The sequence below is a fragment of the Papio anubis genome, chromosome 2, assembly GCF_008728515.1.
Source record: "Papio anubis isolate 15944 chromosome 2, Panubis1.0, whole genome shotgun sequence".
Taxonomy (NCBI): domain Eukaryota; kingdom Metazoa; phylum Chordata; class Mammalia; order Primates; family Cercopithecidae; genus Papio; species Papio anubis.
In genome coordinates, this window is record NC_044977.1 from 153,387,232 (window position 1) to 153,410,725 (window position 23,494).

General features: G+C 42.0%; 1 protein-coding gene across 10 annotated transcripts in view; it reads right to left on the reverse strand.

Annotated features, from left to right (window-relative positions):
- ARMC8 (armadillo repeat containing 8) overlaps positions 1-23,494 on the reverse strand; it is a 113,285-nt gene that overhangs the window by 3,776 nt on the left and 86,015 nt on the right. For 8 of the 10 annotated variants that reach the window (XM_003895053.4, XM_021934823.2, XM_009201640.2 and 5 more), the window contains 5 exons: positions 22,260-22,409; positions 20,505-20,600; positions 10,718-10,813; positions 6,113-6,185; positions 4,302-4,395 (listed from right to left, as the gene is read on the reverse strand). In XM_003895053.4, coding sequence (XP_003895102.1) covers positions 4,302-4,395; positions 6,113-6,185; positions 10,718-10,813; positions 20,505-20,600; positions 22,260-22,409 — 509 coding nt within the window. Of the gene's footprint in view, positions 1-4,301; positions 4,396-6,112; positions 6,186-7,226; positions 7,607-10,717; positions 10,814-20,504; positions 20,601-22,259; positions 22,410-23,494 lie in introns of those variants that run through there. The other 2 variants (XM_009201643.1, XM_009201644.2) reach the window with 2 other exon arrangements.

Genomic DNA, 23,494 nt, shown 5'->3' on the forward strand with positions numbered 1-23,494 from the left:
GTTTCTGCAGTAATGGACATAACAGTTTTTTAAGTGGTATACTAAGGTATATTCTTGCAATTATGTAAGACTCTAAATATGATACTGTGAATAGTCAATTCATCAGAACAGAAAACTCTAGAAAGATTATCTCCAAGTTATGAGCAAGTTGGGTTCTACAAGGACATTTTCAGAAACAAGTTTATGAATGATGCCACAAACCATCCACCTGACTCCCCAAATACTTAAAGAGGCTGAGAAGAGCAGTTCTGATGGAGGTGGGAGCTCTGGGACCCTGCAACCCTGAAGCCCTCTGAGCCTGGGTGGAGAGGGCTGGTTAGCAATAGCTTCTCATCTGTAAGCATCTGAAAGTCAAAGGATCAAAGCCTTAACGACAAAAGGAACCTGAGAGATGTATTCTTCAGGTGATAGACTTTACTGTACTACGATGTGAATACCACATAAGGGTCTTGATCAAAATTCCGTATTGCTCTTTAAATCTGCCAATTCAAACTCCTTATGGATCTTATTCAGAGGTTGGCTAGGTTTGATTATTCTGGGTCTCAGACACTGTACCTTTATTGTCTTTCTACTATCGTTATCTAAGGAGTCTTTTTAGAAGAATGGTTTTGGAGGCAAGATCACCCTTTCTTAGATGGACTCAGGTTGGGTAGCTCAGACCTTGATTCTTTTAATGAGGGTTTAAGTTTAAAAAGAACTGGCCAGGCGCAGTGGCTCAAGCCTGTAATCCCAGCACTTTGGGAGGCCGAGACGGGCGGATCACGAGGTCAGGAGATCGAGACCATCCTGGCAAACACAGTGAAACCCCGTCTCTACTAAAAAATACAAAAAACTAGCCGGGCGAGGTGGCGTGCGCCTGTAGTCCCAGCTACTCGGGAGGCTGAGGCAGGAGAATGGCGTAAACTCGGGAGGCGGAGCTTGCAGTGAGCTGAGATCCAGCCACTGCACTCCAGCCCAGGCGACAGAGCGAGACTCCGTCTCAGAAAAAAAAAAAAAAAAAGTTTAAAAAGAACTAAAAATTTATGTGAAAACAGCACCAGAGTGGTCTAAGCAAGCAGGCTAAACCTATCCCACTTGATGCTGGTAAGGCCTGTCTTACATCCTAGGTTATCTCTGAGATGATTTTAAGTAAAATCTGTTTTTACTTCTGAATAAATATGAGATAAAAACCCCAGTGAACAACCTGGCTCTCAGGCAGAAGAGATGGGCTGACAGAGCCCATCGTTTATGCCAGCAGCTGTGGAGGTGGAGGTTCCAGTCCTAAAAGTACAAGCTCAAATCCAGCCTTCAGCATGTGGCTGGACTTTTGATGTTACACTCATCTGACCAGCAGCCTTGGGCTGCAGGTATTTACTTCTTCTTCTTCCTTTTTTTTTTTTTTTTTTTTGAGACAGTCGCGCTCTGTTGCCCAGGTTGGAGTGCAGTGGCACGATCTTGGCTCACCACAACCTCCGCCTCCTGGGTTCAAGTGATCCTCCTGCCTCAGCCTCCCAAGTAGCTGGGATTACAGGCGCATGCCATCATGCCCGACTCATTTTTGTATTTTAGTAGAGATGGGGTTTCACTATGTTGGCCAGGCTGGTCTCAAGCTCTTGACCTCAAAATCCACTCGCCTCAGCCTCCCAAAGTGCTGGGATTACAGGCGTGAGCCACTGCTCCTAGCCTAGTTATTCTTCTTTAGCCTACAGGATGTTAAGCTTCGGGGAAGCAGAGGACCAGCCTGTCCTGTGTGCTTCACAATCTGGGAGAGCCATTTACTTCAGAGGAGTTAGTTAAGTTTCTCTCCCCTTCAGTGGAGAAGACAGACAAGCTGATAGCCAAGACACAGTGTGACGTGTTCTACAGATGCTATGGGAGCACAAAAGGCATCCCTGGCAAAGCCTGGAGGGGAGGGTAGAGAATAGGTCAAGCAAGGCTTTTTGGAGGACATGGCAACCTGATGAGAGTTTTGAAGGATAAATGGCCACTGTCCAGGCATCTTTTTTCCTTTGCTTTCAGGACACCTTATGTGCCTAAGTCTCTGCCTGCCTCACTAGCTGTTCCTTCTGCTCCTTTGTTGCATCTTTCTTATCACTGCCTAAATGCTGGGGGGTAGGCGGAGGGGGGCTCTAGATCTTGGTCCTTAGCCCTCCTTTCTCTCTTTTTTACTTAATCTAGGTGACTCCATCCAGCTCCATGGCTTTAAATACCATTCAGATTTACACCCCCAGCCCTGCTCTTTCAAGTCCCTTGGATATCTAATAGGCATCCTAACGCTGGCATACCCAAACAAGAACTCCTGATGCTCCCTACCGCAACACACTTCTGTATTCCTCACCATCTTGGTATATGGCAACACCCTCTGTCCAGTTGCTCAGGCTAAAACCCTAGACATCTTCCTTTCCTCTCTTTAACATCCTATACTGAATCTGCGAGTAAGTTCCGTTGGTGCTCATCTTCAGATTAAATCCTGAATCCAACCACTTCTCAATACTTCCAACACTAATACCCTCATCCCTTACCGACATTATTACAATGGCCTTTAACTGGTCTCTGCACCTCCATTCTTGCCCTCCTACAGATGGTTCTCTGTACAGTCACCAGAGTGATCTTTTAAAAATTCAAATCAGGGCCAGGCGTGGTGGCTCACGCCTGTAATCCCAGCACTATGGGAGGACGAGGTAGGTGGAGGATGAGGTGGGTGGATAACATGAGGTCAGGAGTTCGAGACCAGCCTGGCCAATATGGTAAAACCCTGTCTCTACTAAAAATACAAAAAAATTAGCTGGGTGTGGTGGCAGGCGCCTGTAATCCCAGCTACCTTGGAGGCTGAGGCAGGAGAATCGTTTGAACTTAGGAAGTAGAGGCTGTGGTGAGCCAAGATCACGCCATTGCACTCCAGCCTGGGCAACAAGAACGAAACTCCATCTCCAAAAAAAAAAAAGAAAAGAAATTAATTCAATCAGATAATGTCTCCTCTCCTTAATAGTCTCCAATGATTTCCTATTAAACTCTGAATAAAAGCCAAAGTCCTTACCCTACCTACAAGGCTCTTCATGATCTGGCTTCTTCCACCTATTAGCATTTTCCCCCTCACTATTTTTCGTCAGCCCTCTGTTCTTTTGCTGTTTCTTGAACATACCAAGTTCACTCCTGCTTCAGGGCCTTTGAACCCACTATCACCCCTGCCTGTAATACTCTTCCTCTAAGCATTTGCCCAGATGAAATCTTCCTTATTTCATTCAGGTCTCTGATCATGTCATCCTCAGAGAGATCTTTACTGGCTAACCTACATGAAAATAAATTTTCTTGACTCTCCATTCCTTCACCTTGCCTTTATTTTTCTCCATGGTACCTCTCTCATCACCTGATACTGTGTTATGTATTCATTTGCTTATCATCTATCTTCTATACTAGAATGTAAATTACATGAGGACAAAGACTTCATCAATTTTATTCACCAATATATCTCCAATGCCTAAAACAATGCCTGACAGAAGGCAGGTATTAAAAAGAGCTATCTGATGAATGAATGGGGACTCAAAGGAGAGGAGACTGGGATAGCAAAGCAGATGGAACAGAATGTGTAAATGCATGAAGGTATGCTACTGTAAGCAGGCAGGTATGGCTGCAGTATGGGGTGTGTATGGTGGGTGCGGGGAAGATGAGAAAGGCAGAGCCAGACCATTAAGGGCTGAAGGGCTTCTAAGCCACGCCCAAGAGTCTACAGACTCAAAGTATTGATGTTCCCTGATTTGTTATTATACAAAGGCAAAATGGAAACTGAAGGCTGTTACAAGGGAGAACACACAGCTAGGAAGAGCATTTATGGCTATTTTGAGGTTAGCTGCGTATCTGATTATAACTCTTGACTCTACCAGGAAATGATGAGCTCTTTGAGGACAGTGATTCCTTAGTGCTTGCTTTTGTATCCCTAGCAGCCGGGCCAGCCTGGCACAAAATGGGTGTTCAGTGAGGTTTTGAGCTAAAGAATGTGTGCATTACTGGTTTTCTGCTTTCCAAAAGGCCACATGCATTTCTATTCTAATGATCAGGGGAATGTACGCAAATGGTCTCTGGATCCTATCCACGAAGATAGCCCAGACTCATGTTGATTCACAGTGAGAGTCTTTAATAATTTGGTAATCATTAGTTTACAGCTCACTCAAATGTCGTACAGTGGCTCACAGAAAATTATAAAGAAAATCTAAGAATCTAAAAGATTTAAAAAGTGTGGCCATGTTAACTACCAAGCAATTCAAACCCTTTCATGAAAGAATCCAACATAGCCCAAGGCAAGGCCTTTCTGCATTCATACTCACTTGTCACAAAGGTTTGAATCTGGTGACTGACTCAGTTTGTGTAGAATATCTACGATGCCCATGTCTCGTAATTTATCCTGGCGTTCTTGTGAACCTAAATGATTAAAGCCAGGTTATTGGGAACATGACCCAGGAAAATGCTCTCTTTGATGTACAATTAACAATCTAGAGCCTTACCAGTGTCCTTCACTCCCTACTCCTCCTGTACCCCTTGTCCTCTACCCTCTCCCAGTGTAGTTGGACCTGCTCATGCTTGGACTCTCTGACAGCCTTCTAACTCGTCTCTCTGCCTCCTGACCATCCTGCCTGCAGTCTATCCTGGGTTCTGCAGCTGGACTGATTTCTCCGTGGACTACAGGGTCAAGGTTAGATCCTTCAGCCTGGTACAAGACCCTCTGCCACTCACTCCCAGCTTCATCACTTCTTTCAGGACATACCCATGGCCCTGGCCAGATCAGGCCAGGCTCTTACTACTCCAAACAGGTCTTACCTTCCCCTTTCTATTGTCTTCTACCCTCCTCTGTCCTCCCAGCACTTTTTGTTGCCTCTCAGCACAACTGGCACTTCCAATTTCCTATCACTTTGTTATACTTTCCAACTAGACTAACATCTCCTTGAGGGTGGCTTGTATCCCCAGTACACAGGTGGTACTTGGTATCTAGGTCTGTAGGCGGAATCCAGTTTCCCTTCTTGCACTTTGTTTTGGGCGCAGCTGAGTAATCCCCTGGAGTCTTCCCCACTGAAGAGCCCACAGTGACCACTCATGCACTGGCTCTCTCTAGACACAGTGAATCAGAATTTCTAGGGATGAGGTCCAGAAATCTGCACTTAAAAAAGTTCCCCAGGTGATTCTAATGCAGCCAACCCAGCCTTGAGACCCACTGCTCTCCTATATTTGCTACCTTGGCTATATATTGGAATCATCTGGGGAGCTTTAAGAACCACTTATAGGCCGGGCGCGGTGGCTCAAGCCTGTAATCCTAGCACTTTGGGAGGCGAGGGCAGTGGGATCGAGGTCAGGAGATCAGAGACCATCCTGGCTAACACGGTGAAACCCGTCTCTACTAAGAAATACAAAAACTAGCGAGGCGGGGTGGGGCGCCTGTAGTCCCAGCTACTCGGGAGGCTGGTGAAGGTCGTGAACCGGGGCCCGGGCAGTGAGCTGAGATCGACCACTGCAAGCTCCGCCTGGGCGACAGAGCGAGACTCCGTCTCAAAAAAAAAAAAAAAAAAAAAAAGAACCACTTATGCCTGGAGCCCATCCCAGAGATTGATTTAATTGGCCTGGTGTAAAAACTCCCAGGTGATTCTAATATGCAGTCACAGTAAAGAACCTCTGATCTATACAGGCCTCCTTACAGACTAGCTGCTTCACTGGTCACACTGCACTTCTGATTTTTCACCAATGCACTTTCTTCTCCATCATGTTTATCTGCCTGTAGTCGTCATATGTGCTTCCTCTGCTCACAACGAAAGGCTCGTCCTCCCACCCACTCTTTCCTCTCACCTTCTTCAAGTGCATCTCACATTCTCCTCATTAGCTTTCTCATGGCAGGGACTGCCACTTACTTCTCACTCTCCCTCCTTGAATCTGGTATAGAGTTGGCTCAAATGGGGCACTCAGTGTTGACTGTCTGGCTGACTTGCGCTAATTCCACTGATTCTCATACCAGGGTGACTCTGGAGGGTGCTTGGGCCAGATGGTCCAAGAACAGAGCCTCTGCCCAGGATCTCAGGGGCACCTGCTAGCTTCACTGTGCAAGACACTCTTCCCATAATTTTTTTCAAAGCAAATCTCACCAATCTCTTACCTTCCTCTTCATTCCATATGAGGTTTGATATACAAAACATGGCTGCAAGCTGCAGTTTAACATGTGAATGGCCCTATTAATACAGAAAAAGAAAAAAAATCAAAATGGTGGTAATCTCATTTTAGATCTTTTTTTTGGGGACCTATCATAGGCAATTCCTATGACCTAAAAGTCTGAAGCAGGGCCGGGCGCAGTGGCTCACACCTGTAATCCCAGCACTTTGGGAGGCCAAGGCGGGCAGATCACAAGGTCAGGTGTTTAAGACCAGGATGACTAACATGGTGAAACCCTGTCTCTACTAAAAATACAAAAATGTGCTGGGTGTAGTGGCGGGCACCTGTAATCTCAGCTACTCAGGAGGCTGAGGCAGAAGAATCGCTTGAACCCGGGAGGCGGAGGTTGCAGTGAGCCGAGATTGCACCACTGTACTCCAGCCTGGGTGACAGAGTGAGACTCTGGCTCAAAAAAAAAAAAAAAAAAAAAAGTCTGAAGCAGAGGCCTCATATTCAAATAACTCAAGGGGCCATGAAATTAACACTAATGAGTAAAAGGGTTGGGCTAAAGATAACAAGGGACAGTGGAGAATCTGGCAAATTGAGGAGTACAAGCCTTGCCAAAAGACATTCAAATTCAAATTCAAATTTAAAAAACCATCTGGCTGGACAAACAAAACAGCTCTAGGGCTATGGGTACAGTTTGCAATTTATGATTCAATCCATGCACGAAGAAACACTGTCATATGACAATTCTATGCTTTCGACTTAGGCTATATTTCCAGGTCACCAACAGCCAACATACACTGGGTGGATGTGCATTTGGTATTTATCTCTTAAGCTACTGGTTATCTTATTCAAATGGCCCAATAATTCCTTTGGGGAAGAAAGTGAATATATGGTCAGGAAGTTCTGTAACACCCAGACTTTCACACACACACAATCTATAAATGGTTTACTCCTCTGACACAACTTGCTGAAAACAAGAAGCGTTATATAATACATTCAGCTTCTGGAATAATTAAATTACTCCTATATCTATAAAAGCGTCCCCCAAAACTTGACGAAATCTCTAGTTGATTTCTCAAATGTCTCTACTATCACTAATGAGCCTCCTATTCTTCTAAATACGATTCTTATTTATTTTGCTTTATGTACTAAAAGTACAACAATTTCTGGTTGCTTTGGATACAGTGCTTTCGCCTGAATGAAAAAGGACCCAATAATAAAATAACCCTTTATAAATGACTGTCTTACTGGTCAATAAAAAAAATTCTAGTATGTTTAAATAATTTATGCACATCTGAGGGAGTATCAATGGCAAAATATGCTCAATGGTTTTTTCAAGGCTAAGACAGACTTATCTTCTCATGTAGGACTATATTTCAACTAAGCAGAGACAAAGAAATGGATGTGGCTTCCTCCAGTAGAATTCTATGGCTAGTGATTCTTTCTTCTTCTAACTGCCAACACTTTTAAGGAGATGTCCAGTTTGGGCTCCCTTAAGACAAAACAGAATAAAACTTATCTGCTCCCAGCCTCAGACAATCAATCAATATTTGTTGAATAAGTGAGCTTGTATATACTATAACAAATATGCATTTACTATGCATAAGTTTATTCATCATTCATTCAATATTTTTTGAGGACACAAATTACTATGAGGATAGAGAAAATTGGAGGGTGGAGGGGTGGGAACTTAATTTAGGTGGAATGCACAAAACAGATCTCTTTGAAGGAGGCAATATTTAAATGGAGACTTAAAGAATAGGAAGGTGTCAGATGTGCAAAGAGCAAGGGGCTTGAAATTCTGAGGAGAAAACGTTCCCGAAAAGGTCTGAGGTAAGAAGGAGCTGTCTGTTCAGAGAAGTAGGTATAGCCAAATTGTGCGAACTTATAGGCCACAGTAAGGACTCTGGATTTCATTCTGTGTTGAGAGGAAGCCCCTGAAAGATTTAAACAGTGGAGGGACAAAATCTGATTTACATTTTTAGAAGACCACTTGGGCTGAAGGGACTGGAGTGACAGTGAAGAAGTGTCAAGGAGGATACTGTTATTATAGTTAATCAGGCATAAGGTGCTGTGACTTGGACTGACTAGGGTGGGAGCAGTGGTGATGGAAAGGAGTAATCGGATTCAAGATAAGTTTTGGAAGAAGGGCAGATAGGACTTGTTGATAAAATGAGTGAATGAGGGGACAGAGCTGGAGAAATCAAGATAGATTCCAAGATGCTATCAGACAGCCACATGGAGATGCTGAAAGGGCAGGAGGATATATAAGTCCAGAGTTTGGAAGAGAGGTCTGGGCTGGGAAACACATTTGGAAATTACAGCATATTGTCAGCACAGGGATGACAGTATAAGCTATGGGGGTGGATGAGATTCCCCTAAGGCAGTGGTTCTCAACTCTGTATGTAAGAACTACCCAGCAATCTTAAAAAAAAAAATTCCTGATGCCCAGGCTATAACCCTAGACCTATTAAATAAGAATCTTGGGAGGGAGGAGACAAAGCAGTAATCTTTGAAAGCTCCCTACAAGGTCCTATTGTACAATGAAGGTTGTGATCTGCTGATCTCAGGGGAGCACGTGTAGGAGAGAAGAGAAGAGGGTTCAGAGATAAGTAGGGAGGTATGGTGTCATGCCAAGAGAAAAGGATATTTCCAGGAGGAGGAAAATAGTCAGCTGGGTTGAAGTCTACTGTAAGTGGGGTAAGATGAAGAGAGAAGAGGATCCTTTGGATTTGGCATCAAGGAAGTCATTGGTGACCCTCATTACAACAGTTTCAGTTGAATGATGGGGGTAGAGGTGAAATGGAGCAGGTTAAAGAATGACTTTAGAGGTAAGGAAGGAGGCAATATGTACAGAAAAGATGCTTTTAAGAGTTTGGCTTTGAAGGCTGGGCACAGGCTCATGCCTGCAATCCCAGCACTTTGGGAGGCCAAGACGGGTGGATCATTTGAGGTCAGGAGTTCAAGACCAGCCTGGCCAACATGGTGAAACCCCATCTCTACTAAAAATACAAAAATCAGCCGGGCAATAGTGCCATGTCTATAATCCCAGCTACTCAGGAGGCTGATGCAAGAGAATTGCTTGAACCCAGGAGGCGGAAGTTGTGGTGAGCCGAGATGGCATCACTGCACTCCAGTCTGGGTGACAGAGTGAGACCCTGTCTCAAAATAAAAAGAAGTTTGGGTTTGTCTTTGAATAACAGAGAAATGGGTATGCCTCGATGGGTATGAGAAGTTAAGAAAAACCTTTTAAGTGATTATGGATACAATGTGGATTGATATTGGAAAGATAAGGGAATCCCTGGTTGAAGTGGTAAGGTTTTCATTCAACAAATATTTACCAAGCATATGCTAAGGGCCAGACACCATGGTGGATATAAAATTGTGCACAAAGCTGACATGGTCCCGGCCCTCATGGAACTTACACTGTGGTAGAGACACCCAGTAGGCACACAAACAAATATATATATCACTAAAACTGAGCTAAGTGCTCTGAAGGAAGGGAACAAAATGCAGTAATGAGTAATAATCTACAAGGGCAAGAGTCCAGTAAGAAAGTATAAGTTCAGCTGAGATTTGAAAGGTGAAACGGAGAAAAGTGTTCCAGGCAGAGAAACTAGTATGTGTGAAGGTCCCAAGGAAGGAAAGAACATGGCCTTTTTGAGAAACTGCAAGTGGCCAGTGTAGTGAACAAAGGAAGAGAGGAATAAGATAAGTTGGGGATATGAATGGGTTAGGTCATGTAGGACTTGACAGGCCATCATAAGGGCATACGAACTTTATTCAAGGTATAACAAGGAGCCACTGAAGGATTTTAGTTTCTCTTCTCTTAATAAAACAAAAAGCTGAGGTCATCACTAACTGTAATGGGTGAGGGAAGAGGTGAGGTCTAAAGAATGAGGGGCAGGTAAGAATCTGTTCTCATGGAGAATGAGGTTGCCAGCTTCCTTGAGAATCACTGAAGGACACCGGGAGGAGCTGAGTGCCCATGTGGGGTTCTGTGCCTTTCTCTGCAGTTGTTAACTCTGACAAGGCAGGGATAGAGAAGACAGATTGGTGTGACAAGGAGAGGCTTCCTCCGTGATTAGAATTTTGTCAGGAGATGTTGACAGAATGAAAAGTGGAGGGCTGTTTGATACCCACATTTTGGCAATGGGCAGTCTCTGGTGATGATCAGATGCAGGGTATGGCCATGGCAGTAAGTAGCAGATTGTTTAGAAGCAAACAGGTAAAGGAACTATGGGGCCAGGGGGCTGGAGGGTTCATCCACCATGCGACTGAAGCCTTGAGAGGGACGACACGGACTGGAGAGCACTGGGAGAAAGCCAAGAGCCCGGGTCTTCACTGAGTAAGAGGGAGGCAATCAGTAGATGACAAGGGCAGAGAGTGGAGTGGCAGGTAATAATATTACCAAGTGGTACAAGCTTCAAGGAGTTGGTATTTTTTCTTTTTCTTCAGGATAGAAGAGAGTTCTTTGAATCTGAGGAGTCACAGAGTAGTCTATTCTTTTCCTCTTTTTAAAATCTCTGCACAATTTATTTTGAGTTAACAACGCAACAGTCCCTGCATTCTAATCCTATGGTGAAAGGGGACAAGGGCTCACCATGTAATACTTGATTTTCTGTAGGATATCATCATTGGTCATAATAAGATCTTTTGCTGTTGTCCCATCCGCTATGTTGGCTAAGATGCACAGTGTCTGCAAAAGAACAAAGGGCCAACAGTCAGGAAGGCTCTGAAGTCCCAGAGTCAAGCTGTCTCAAGAGCTTGGGCAATTTTTCACTTGAAGGTACATGGATTCTCACAGGTTCCACTCTCAATGCCCTGATTTCTCATCGGCTGACATCATTGCTAGCAACAGTAACCACACCCAAACAAAATCTCCCTTAGGCAAAAGAGAACCCCAACACTTCGGTGGTTTCTTCGTGGGCATTAAGCCATAGCTGGGCAAAGGCAGCTATTTTGTATAGGTCATACCATCAAATCAAAGAGAAAACATAATTTATTATTTTTCTTGAAAATCTCTTTTCTAAGACAAGCTCTTGTGACAAACCACAATGTTACTTCAACAATGCAGTCTCTTTGGTGGAAGCTCTGTAGGTGCTGCAACTCCCCTCCTAGGAAGGCCTCCCTTTCCTAGGCCTCCACCTGCTGCTTGCTCCTAAGCTCATGACCTTCTGCGTGAAGGCCTAGACCCTGTCCACCAGCTACACCAGCCATGGGCACTTAGGACCTTTTAACTTTTTTGAACCCTGTTAGGGGAAGAGAAAAGGAAGAAAAATGTGTGAAGAAACTTAGTCCAGGCTGGCCTAATGTGAACATTGCAGGAAGCCTGTGCCAGCTGGCAGGACAGTACACCTTGAGGACAACCACTGCACTGGTGACTGCAGTCTTCTCAGAGGAAAAACTGTTCTTGTCAGCTGTTCCATTCTCACAGCCAGACCAGCAGGAGGCAAAGATTAAGACAATGGTGAAAGGACTATGATAGGGATACCAACAGTACCAACCTTAGCAATTCAACAAACCATTTACTGAGGACCTATTATGGGTATGCCCTCTGTAGGGCATCAGGATGAGGCAGGAAAAAAAAAAAAACAAAAAAAACACACTCCCTGACTTGGAAGCTGTCACACAAACAATTACATTTCACTGTGATTGAAGTAAACACAGAGAATAGATAGAAGGCATGAAGAAAGAGCACTTGTTGGATACTGCAAGGGTTAGGGAAAACTTCCTGGAGGAAGTGACACAGTCCTGGAGCCCAGTCAGGAATAACTCAAAGGAATGAGGATGGGATACAGATTCCCATAATTTTCTCCAATTTTAAACTTTTTCTTTGCAAGACAAGTTAATTAAGCTAACTGAGGAGACTGTTTGCTTGCAGTGGCCCAAGCCTCCAAATACCCTCAAGGGTACATGGTTTTATTTCTCCTAGATTAACACACTGCTGTAACTAGATTATTAGGGAGTGAGTCCTGAGGTGTGAAACCAGAAAAGGCTGCCTTTGAGACATAGTAGACATGAAACATAAATTGTATAGTCCAATAGCTAAGCAAGCACTGGGAAACTTTTTATTCCAGGGCAGTTAAATCATGTTGAAGAGGACTTTATGTGCCCATTAAGTGGGACAGACATGATCTGATCTGGAGAAGATGTCAGATTTCTGGTGATCTGGTATGTAAGCACTAGTACATGGTGAATCTGTCTTAAATTTCTTGGTAGGAACAATACCCTAAGGAAATTAATAATAATGAATCTGCACTCTTTTTGGTCTCTTGTGGAAAAGATCTTATGAAGGGGCAGACATGAGCATGACAAGGGTAATTAATAGGAGTAATTAGTTTGGGGAAGAGTTGACAGTCAATGTTTTAGGAGTCCAAGTTCAAGATGACATCAGAACCAACTGAATTATAGTTGCTCTCCCTACATTCTAGCCCCACCTGAGCCTACAGGATAAGGTAATTAAATACAATGAGTGTTCTTTTTTTTTATTTTTTTAAGACAGAGTCTCACTGTGTCGCCCAGGCTGGAGTGCAGTGGCACGATCATCTTGGCTTACTGCAACCTCTGCCTCCTGGGTTCAAGCAATTCTCCCTGCCTCAGTCTCCCAAGTAGCTGGGATTACAGGTCTGTGCCACACGCCCAGCTAATTTTTGTATTTTTAGTAGAGATGGGGTTTCACCATATTGGTCTGGCTGGTCTTGAACTCCTGACCCCGTGATCTGCCCACCTTGGCCTCCCAAAGTGCTGGGATTACAGGTATGAGCCACCATGCCCAGCCTACAAGTATTCTTTCTCTCTCCCTCTCCATCACTTGTCTTGACATGCAATCCAAATGTGGCAACACCAGACTCAACACCACACTCCTTCTAGTTCTGCTCAAATTCCTTAAAGTGATTATAGAAAGCCTTAGCAAGCTTTACAACAACCCCACCTTCCAAGAGCAAGCCAGCAAAATGATATTCATCAGTGGTAGTGATCCAATCCTCACCAACCAGCCTCTGCCAGGCTTCACTAAGACAAAATCAGAATGCAGAGGATGACGCCAATCAATGGGAACACAGGTATAACCTGGCTGAGAAGTAGGAGAGGGGCAGCACATGGAAGAATCATAGCTTATTACTCTCTTGTTCTCCATCTCCCCACCATTTCTCACCAAGAAGACTCAGTCCTATGAGTTGGCCAGAGCAGCTTAAGAGGAAATAATGGAAATGATCCTAACAATGAATAAGAATTTCAATAAGGCTTCATAACCAAGGTATTCATGGGGAGAGGAGAAATGGTAAACACCTTTAGACTCACCTAGAAAACAGCTATCCCCTCTTATCCACTAAAACAGAATATAAAGGGGAATTCCAGGGAAGATCCCTCAGAATAGACCAGGTCAGCAGGACAGGTAACTCCCCTTTTTGTAGTGTTAGAATACACCCATGCATTCCCAGGCCTCATTGAAAAGCATGAAAGAGTGAGGTACAGTTCTGTTTTGAAGCTCACAAAACTGCTCCGTAAATATTCCTATGGAGACAAGAAATCAAATCTTAAAAAAATCAATTAGGCTAGGCATGGTGGCTCATGCCTGTAACCCAGCACTTTGGGAGGCCAAGGCTGGTGGATCATGAGGTCAAGGTATCGAGACCATCCTGGCCAATATGGTGAAACCCCATTTCTAATAAAAGTACAAAAATTTGCTGGGTGTGGTGGCGCATGCCTGTAGTCCCAGCTACTCGGCAGGCTGAGGCAGGAGAATCTATTGAACCCGGGAGGCAAAGGTTGCAGTGAGCCAATATCATGCCACTGCACTCTAGCCTGGCAACAGAGTGAGACTCTGTATCAGAAAAAAAAAAAAAAAGAAATCAATTATTGGGCCAACTCAACTGAGTATGTGAGCTAAGGAACAGATAAAAGCTACACACACACACGACCCCCCGATTAATGTATGCATATTAGTGTATATACTAATATGAACAATTGGAAATCAATGAAATAGAGCACAGACTGGTAAATTACGGTCTGGGCCAAATCCAGCCTGCTGTCTCTTTTGGTAATTTTTATTGGAAGACAGCCATATCTACTTGCTTATGTATTGTCTATAGCTGCTTCCAGGCTATAACAGCATAGAGGAGTAGTTGCTAGAGACCAGAGCCTGCAAAAATTAAAAAAAAAAAAAAAAAAAAAAATTCACCATATAAATCAGAGTTAAAAAAAAAAACACACACAAAAAACTATTTCAACAGATACAAAAAAAGTAATTGATTGAAAAAAAAATCTATGGCTCATGTTTGGGGTTTAAAAATAAAAAAGTAAAAATAATCCAATATATATACCTTGCCTCTTACAGAAACAGTTGGCTAAACTCTGAAATAGAGAACAGGCTGGGTGCAGTGGCTCATGCCTGTAATCCCAGCACTTTGGGAGGCCAAGGCAGGTGGATCCCTTGAGGTCAGGGGTTTGAGGTCAGCCTGGTCAACATGGTGAAACCCCATCTCTATTAAAAACACAAAAAGTTGGCCAGGCGTGGTGGCTCATGTCTATAAGCCCAGCACTTTGGGAGGCAGAGGCGGGCGAATCACTAGGTTCGGAGTTCGAGACCAGTCTGGACAACACAGTGAAACCCCATCTCTACTAAAAATACAAAAATTAGCCAGGCATGCTGGCAGGCACCTGTAATCCCAGCTACTCAGGAGGCTGGGGCAGGAGAATTGCTTGAACCTGGGAGGGGGAGGTTGCAGTGAGCCAAGATCGTGCCATTGCACTCCAGACTGGGTGACAGAGTGAGACTCCATCTCAAAAAAAAAAAAAAAAGATAATCAGGCATGGTGGTGGACACCTGTAATTCCAGCTACTCGGGAGACTGAGGGACAAGAATAGCCCGAACCCAGGAGGTGGAGGCTGCAGTGAGCTGAGATCACACCACTGCACTCCAGCCTGGGCAACAGAGTGAGACGCTGTCTCGAAAAATAATAATAATATTAATAGGTGGGAAAATCAATGAAACCAAAAACTGATTCTTTGGCAATGAAACAAAAAACTGATTCTCTGCTAAATCTCTAGTCACACTGAACAGGAAAAAAGGAATTACTAGCCAGGCACAGTGGCTCACATCCATAATCCCAGCACTTTGGGAGGCTAAGGTGGGCAGATCACCTGAGGTCAGGAGTTTGAGCCCAGCCTGGCCAACATGGTGAAACCCCGTATCTACTAAAAATAGAAAAATTAGCTGGGCGTGGTGACGCGTGCCTGTAATTCCAGCTATTTGGAAGGCAGAAGCAAGAGAAACGCTTGGATCCGGGAGGCAAAGGTTGCAGTGAGCCGAGATCGCGCCACTGCACTCCAGCCTGGGAGACAGAGCGAGACTGTCTCCAAGGAAAAAAAAAGGAATTACCAACATAAAGAACAAGAGAGGGAATATTGCAAAGGATACTACAGACTTGAAAAAGGAATAAGAAATTATGAACCGTTTTATGTTAATAAATTTGAAAACTCAGATGACATGAGCAAATTCCTTGAAAGCTCATGCAAGAAACAGATAACCTGAATAGTCCTATTTCTATTAAAAAATTTGAATTTGTAGTTAAACACCTTTCCACAAAATGGTCATCGTATTCAGATTCCAACTGGTAGCATTCCACCAGAACTGAAGAAAAAAATAATTCTTCACAAATTATTGCAGAAAACTAAAGAGGGAACACCTCCACCTCATTCCCCAAGGCCAGCACTATCCCAATACCAAAACCAGAAAAAGACATTATAAAAAAACTATTCATCAACACCCCTCATGAATATAAATGTGAAACACTCCTTACCAAATTTCTGTAAACTGAATTTAACAATATATCTAAAGGATAATACATAATGACTAAATTAGGTTTACCTCAAATATATTAGTTTAACATTTGAAACCAAATCAAATGAATTCACCATATAAATCAAAGTTAAAAAAAAAACAAAACTATTTCAACAGATACAAAAAAAGTAATTGATTGAAAAAAAACCTATGGCTCAGTTTGGGGTTTAAAAATAAAAAAGTAAAAATAATCCAATATCTATTTATGATAAAAACTCAACAAACTAGAAGAGAATTTCTTTTCTTTTCTTTAGTAAAGGCAATCTATGAAAAACCTACACCCCACATATTCAATAGTGAAAGACTGAGCACTTTCCTCTAATATTGGGAACAAAACAAATATGTTCATCCTCATCTCATTACACTGGAGAAGTTCTAGCTAGACAATGAAACAAGGAAAACAAAATAGCATACAGATTGGAAAGTAAGAAATAAAGCTACTTTTATTTACAGATGTGATCATTTGTTGAGAATTTTAAGTAATCCACACAAAATAACTTAAAGTGACTTTGGCAATGCAGGATACAAGACTGACACACAAAAATTGTATTAGCGTATACTAACAACGAACAACTGGAAATCAAAATTTTAAAAATAACATTTAAAAAAACAACAAACTATGAAATACTTAGGAATAAATCCGACCAAGAGCGCAAGACCTATACATCAAAAATTACAAAACATTGCTAAGAAGAATTAAAGAAGACCTAAATAATTGGGAAGATATAACATATTCATGAATTGGAAGACTCAATATTGTTAAGATGTCACTTCTTCCCAAATTGATTTATAAATACAACATGATTAAAATCCCAAGTGGCATTTCATTTGTAGAAATGAGAACAGAATTATGAAATACAGTAAAATTCACTCTTTTGGTAGTAATTTTATTTACCAAACATATAGAATCTTTTTTTTTTTTTGAGATGGGAGTCTTGCTGTGTCACCCAGGCTGGAGTGCAGTGATGTGATCTCGGCTTACTGCAACCTCTGCCTCCTAGGCTCAAGCAATTCTCCTGCCTCAGCCTCTCGAACAGCTGGGACTACAGGCGCGTGACCATGCCCAGCTAATTTTTGTATTTTTAGTAAAGACAGGGCTTCAACATGTTGCTAGGCTGGTCCTGAACTCCTGACCTCAAGTGATCCACCCACCTCAGCCTCCCAAAGGGCTGGGATTACGGTATGAGCCACCATGCCCAGTCTACCAAATGTATAGAATCTTAAAACCACCAGTATAATCAGCATTTACAGAGCAGTTCTGTCACCACCTCCCTCCCTAAATTGTCCTATGCTATCCCTTTATAGTCAAATACTGCTCCCAACCTTTAAGCCTTAAATACCTTTGATTTTTTTCTCTGTCTCTACTGTTTTCTCTTTTACAGATGGTCATATAGATGGGATCATATAGTACCTTGCCTTTTGTATTGTATCTGGGCTCTTTCACATAGCATAATGCATTTGAGATTCATCCATGCTGTTACATATAGCAACAGTTTGTCCCTCTTTATTGTGACTGTGATATTCTGCTATGTGAATGCACCATAGTTTGTTGAGGGATGTTAACTTCTAATTTTTGGTGATACAAATAAAATTGTTATGAACAGTGTTTTGTGTGTGAACGTAGGTTTTCATTTTATGTGAGTAAATGGCTAGGAATGAGATTGCTGGGTCATATGGTAAGTATATGTTCAACTGTTTAAGAAACTGTCAAACCATTTCCAAAATGACTGTATTATTTTACATTCCCACTAGATGATCTGCATCCTTGCTAGCAACTGTACTTAGTTTAAAAAACATTTTAGCTATTCTAAAAGATGCATAGTGATATTTTATTGTGCAGTGTCTGTTCATATTGTTTGCTCAGTTTTATATTTGGTTGTTTGTTTTCTTGTTTTGAGAGTTCTTCAAACATTCTGGACACAAGTCATTTGTCAGACATCTGATCCACAGATATTCCTTCCAGTGGATGGCTTGTCATTTCAGTCTCTTAACAGTGCATTTCACGACACAGAAGTTTTACAGTTTGATGAAGACCAATTTACCTTTTGTTTTCTGGATGATGTTTTAAATTTCATAGCTAAGAACTCTTCGCCTAATCTCTCAAAGATTTTCTCCTGCATTTTTTTCTGTAAGTTTTATAGTTTTACCTTTTATGTTATGTCTATCAGTAAATTTTTATCTGAAGTGTCTGGTATAGTTCAAAGTTAATTTTTTTTTTGGCACTTGTACAGTATATTTTCTTGAAAAGACCATTCTTTCTCCACCAAGTTGCCTTTGTACCTTTGTCAATAATCTGCCAGCCATATATGTGTGGGTCTATTTCTGGACTCTCTAATCTGTTCCATTGATCGACATGTGCTATCTTTTTTTTGCTAAGAGCATACTGTCTTCATTACTACTGTACTTTCATAGTTAAGTCTTGAAATAAGGTATTGTGAATCCTCCAATTGTTCCTGTTTTTTCTTCCAAACTGTTTGGGCTTTTTAGTTCCTTTGCCTTTTCATAAAGTTTTAAAATCTATATGTAAAGGCACATATTTTAGATATTTGTATCTATAGTAATATTTATAAACAATCATGCTGGGATTGTGATTGGGACTGTGTTGAATCTATAAATCAACTTGGGGAGAACTGACATTTTAGCATGGTATATCTCTCCATTTATTTGGGTCTTGAATTTCTTTCATTATCAGTGTTTTTATAGTTTTCGGTATACAGATCCTTATGAGATTTATACATAGAATTTCATTTTTTTTTTTCTAAGCTACTGCAAATGGTACTGTTTAATATCCCAATATCCAATTGTTCACTGCTGGTAAATAAAAATACAACTGACTTTTCTGTCTTGTCACCTTGCTTAACTCATTTATTAATTCTAGGTTTTTTGGTGAGTCCATGGCATTTTCTATATAGGCATTCATACTGTCCTTTCCAATCTGTATACCTTTTATTTTTCTTGCCTTCTTGTGCTTGGTAGGAATTCCAGCACAATGTTGAACAGGAGTGGTACAAATGGACATACTTGTTCCCAATTTAAGGGCAGTGATACATATGTTTTACTATCTTGTCTGTGGTGACAGTTTCATAGGTGCATGCACATGTCAAAACTGATCACACTGTATACTTTAAATATGTGTAGCTTACTGTATGTCAATTGTACGTCAGTCAAAAAAATAATTTGTCAGATGCTTTTGAGAAGCATTAAACCTCCAGCTAGTCAGCTGTTTAGCCTCCCATACTCGCCTACTTCCAGATCATTTCCAAAATCTGTATGACAGAGTTCCTTTGTGTCCTGCAAAAACAATATTGTTGTTGGTCTTTCATTTTGCCCTAATTTAAATCTTGCCTCACCTTTCTGTCTTGCTTTGCTTTTCAAGTCACTGAAATTCTATCCAGGTAAGTTGTCTTTATATACAAAATTTATTCCTATCCTCTCAAAGTACAATGGTTTATTTTGAACGATGTATTTTCTTCATTGTTGTATTTCAGTAATGGATTTCACTTCAGCTAATTTTAGTGATGCTTATGAGATTATACTTTCACTGTGTTAAATTTTTTCACCAAAACACAGTTTTTAAAAAAATTTTAAGAGGTATCACGTAAAATATCTGTCTTAAAACCACTTTATCAAATCTACCATCTTTTTGCTCACAAATTCAACTGCAGCTTCTAAGACCTACAACTCTTACTTCCTGGACTGTTCTTACAAGGCTGGCTGAATTACTTTAACTTAAGAATACAGAAAATGAGAAGCACAGCCCCTGAAGTTAGACTCTCTGGGTCCAACTCTCTACTGATGACCTTGGGCAAGTTTCTTTCAGATAGACATACATGTATGTCTACAGCTTAATGAATTTTGAAAGGGAACACAACCATGTAGCCAACACCTATGTCAAAAAACTGAAGATTACCAGTACCTCTGGTCCTGTGTTAAAATCTTAAGTTTGCGGGACCTTTGTTTTTAGAGCAAAATAAAATATATACATTAAAACTCCCATAGTAAATCCCAGAAAATAAAACAATATAATTCCGAACTGTCTTGATAAATGCACAGCTTCGTACTTTAATGCCTACCCTTAACTTGCCCTCCTGAAACTTAACAGAAGTAGGGTTATGGGATGAGGAACAAGATGCCTAAGAGAAAAGAAATGAAAACTATCTCCAGGATAAGGAATTATTTTATCAGCGAGTTGCAGGAATTCTGAGTTCAGAGCATGGCGGCAGAGAGGGCTAGAAATAGTGATCCTGGAAAAAGGATTCATTCCAGGATGATGAAAGGTGGCTGCTCCTGTAGAAACAGGGACAGTGCGCACAGTGAATGACACAGAGGGCAAAACTGTAGACGCTGGTCATGTTTTCCTCTATTTCAGAAAGAAGTAGTCTTAAAGAGAGTTTAAGGGATGGTGGAAGATATTTCTTCCTATTTCTAGAGCATCTCCTGTCTTAGCACTCTGTCTTCTGCAGATTTAAATATTTCAGGAGACTCCTAAGAACTTCCTTTGTGCTCACATTCAGAAAATATTCCCCAAGAAAAAGGAACAACGTACCTGCTCTTTGACCTCAATGTTATGTTCCCCTTCTAGAATAAGAGTGACGGCTTGCATAATTTGCTTTCCATGAGTACTCATTATTTTATCTATATGCTGTAAAACAATGGGAAATCCATAATTATCAAAGAAACAAAGACCATAGGATGAATAGAAGGCTTCTAAAAGTTAAAACCAATATGATTCACAACTGCTTCATGCAGAACACTATAGCATATAGAACTACATGCCAAAGAACAGTGTTTATTATATTTTGAAGCTGCAGTTTGCCTTCAAATATGTCATACACACACACACACACACACGTATATACACATTACACATACATACATACATACATAAAGTTGACCTGACAGAATATGAAAGTACAATCATTGGGGGTCCTCAAACCCAAATACATTAAAGAAAAAGGAAGCAAAGGCCAGGTGCAGTGGGCTCACGCCTTTCCCAGCACTTTGGGGGGCTGAGGCGGGCTGATCACCTGAGGTCAGGAGTTTGAGACCAGCCTGGCCAACACGGCAAAACCCCGTCTCTACTAAAAATACAAAAATTAGCTGGGCATAGTGGTACACGCCTGTAATCCCAGCTACTCGGGAGACTGAGGCAGAAGAATCACTTGAACCCGGGAGGTGGAGGTTGCAACAAGCCGAGACTGCGCCATTGCACTCCAGCTTGGGGGAAAGAGCCAGACTCTGTCTCAAAACAAACAAAAAGGCCGGGCACGGTGGCTCAAGCCTGTAATCCCAGCACTTTGGGAGGCCGAGACGGGCGGATCACGAGGTCAGCAGATCGAGACCATCCTGGCTAACACGGTGAAACCCCGTCTCTACTAAAAAATACAAAAAAAATAGCCGGGCGAGGTGGCGGGCGCCTGTAGTCCCAGCTACACGGGAGGCTGAGGCAGGAGAATGGCGTAAACCCGGGAGGCGGAGCTTGCAGTGAGCTGAGATCAGGCCACTGCACTCCAGCCTGGGCGACAGAGCCAGACGCCGTCTCAAAAAAAAAACAAACAAACAAACAAACAAAAAAAAAAGGAAGCATAAAAAATGGACTTGGGTAATGGGGGAAGCCAGAGACATGGAAAATACAGTGTAGATTTCCTAATACTATCTTGGAGCATAAATGCATAATGACAACTTAAAAAGACAAGTGGGGCACAGAGAAGGGAACCACCCATATTTCCTCATCTACCTGAAGGCCACCTGCATTGTTTCTTAGGGGAACATAAGAGAACATTGAGAGGGATCCCACCAGCAAGGCTCAGTCTCTCCTACTCTGACATGTATCCACTGCTTTCTACACTGGCATCTGCAGAGGTCAATCCTGTAAATGTGGGTAGGGAGATGGTGGTCTATGGAATGGCTCTGAGAATTCTCTAACAGGAAAGAAGCAGAGGCCCCAGAGATAAGTGATTTAGGCAGATGAGAAAATTCATCCTAGACAGCATACCAGGGAAGAAAAAAGTAACAAATCAAGGTAGGCGTAGGCGCTGATGATGTCTTCCTCTGTTCCAGGGATTAGAGGGAGACAGAATAAGCAGTGTAGGAGTGTAGAATAGGGGGCGATATGGTGAAGCAGCTCCCAGAACACCTATGAAAGTGACAGGTCTAGACATCAACTCCTTGTTTCTTTGGAAGGGGGCAGCATTTGAATCACACTCATGGGCAGATGTTAATGAGAGCAGAGAGAGAGAGCAATGTCTTGCAATGCATATGCAGGGCTAGCTAATTTGGAAGCCTGGGTGATTTTACTTACAGGACGAGTAGAGAGAAGATTTCTAAGAAGTCCCAATGTCTTCATCAGCACATTCAAATCTGAATCTGATAATAACCGGAATAGCTGTTCAGTACTCAAGCTTCGTAAAATATCTGCTTTTATTTTTTGTTCAGCCTGAAATGCCATATTCTGAAAGGATTAAAGAAGTTGCAAGAATCATGTCTACATTTACTTTATTAAATTATATTTTAATAGTAACTCTGATAATTTTCTTTTTTTTTTTTGAGACAGAGTCTTGCTCTGTTGCCCAGGCTGGAGTGCAGTGGCATGATATTGGCCCACTGCAACCTCTGCCTCCTGGGTTCAAGCAATTCTCCTGCCTCAGCCTCCCAAGTAGCTGGGAGTATAGGCGTGAGCCACCACGTCCAGCTAATTTTTGTATCTTTAGTAGAGACAGGGTTTCACCAAGTTGGCCAGGCTGGTCTTGAACTCCTGACCTCGTGATCCACTCGTCTTGGCCTTCCAAAGTGCTGAGATTACAGGTGTGAGCCACAAGGCTCGGCCAAACTCTGATAATTTTCAAAGTACAAACAGAATCTGCAGAAAATCTTTAAGGATAAGTCACTCTATTTTCCTGATTCTTGTTAATTACCTATATTTCTGTCTGTCAAGAGAAAGGTAACTGTTACTCTCAGATACACTTCTACATAAGAAATATGACCACTTTTAGGTACATGCATTTGAACGTCTTAAAATTTCTCAAATAAATACAAAACTCATTTATCACTTTTGAGAATATCTTTATGGTTATCAAGTTGCCTGCTGTACACGAAATGACTATTAATGATTATACTGTGCCATGCCTTTTGAGAATGATTTCAAAGTACTCACAGAAGAAAATAAGCACTGGGTTTTCTTAACTTTACTGGCATGAAAACATCTATTGTGTTCACAATACTATGGTAGGTGTTGGCATGGCTGGGCTATATCACACAGGAAGCTCTCCAGAGGGTAGGAGGTGTGTCTGAGCAACCAGTAATCCCGGGTGGCCAGTAGCTATTTTGCTCCTTTTTCTCTAATTTGTATCATGGGTTAGCCCAGCTTAATCCTAAGCTATTAATGTCTGAAGAAAACAAAAACCATGGTAAATTCCAAATAACAACTTACAAATCAACTTTTGATACAAAAATCTCTTGTATAGCCAGGTGTGGTGGCACACGCCTGTAATCCCAACTACTCGGGAGGCTGAGGCACAAGAATCGCTTGAACCCAGG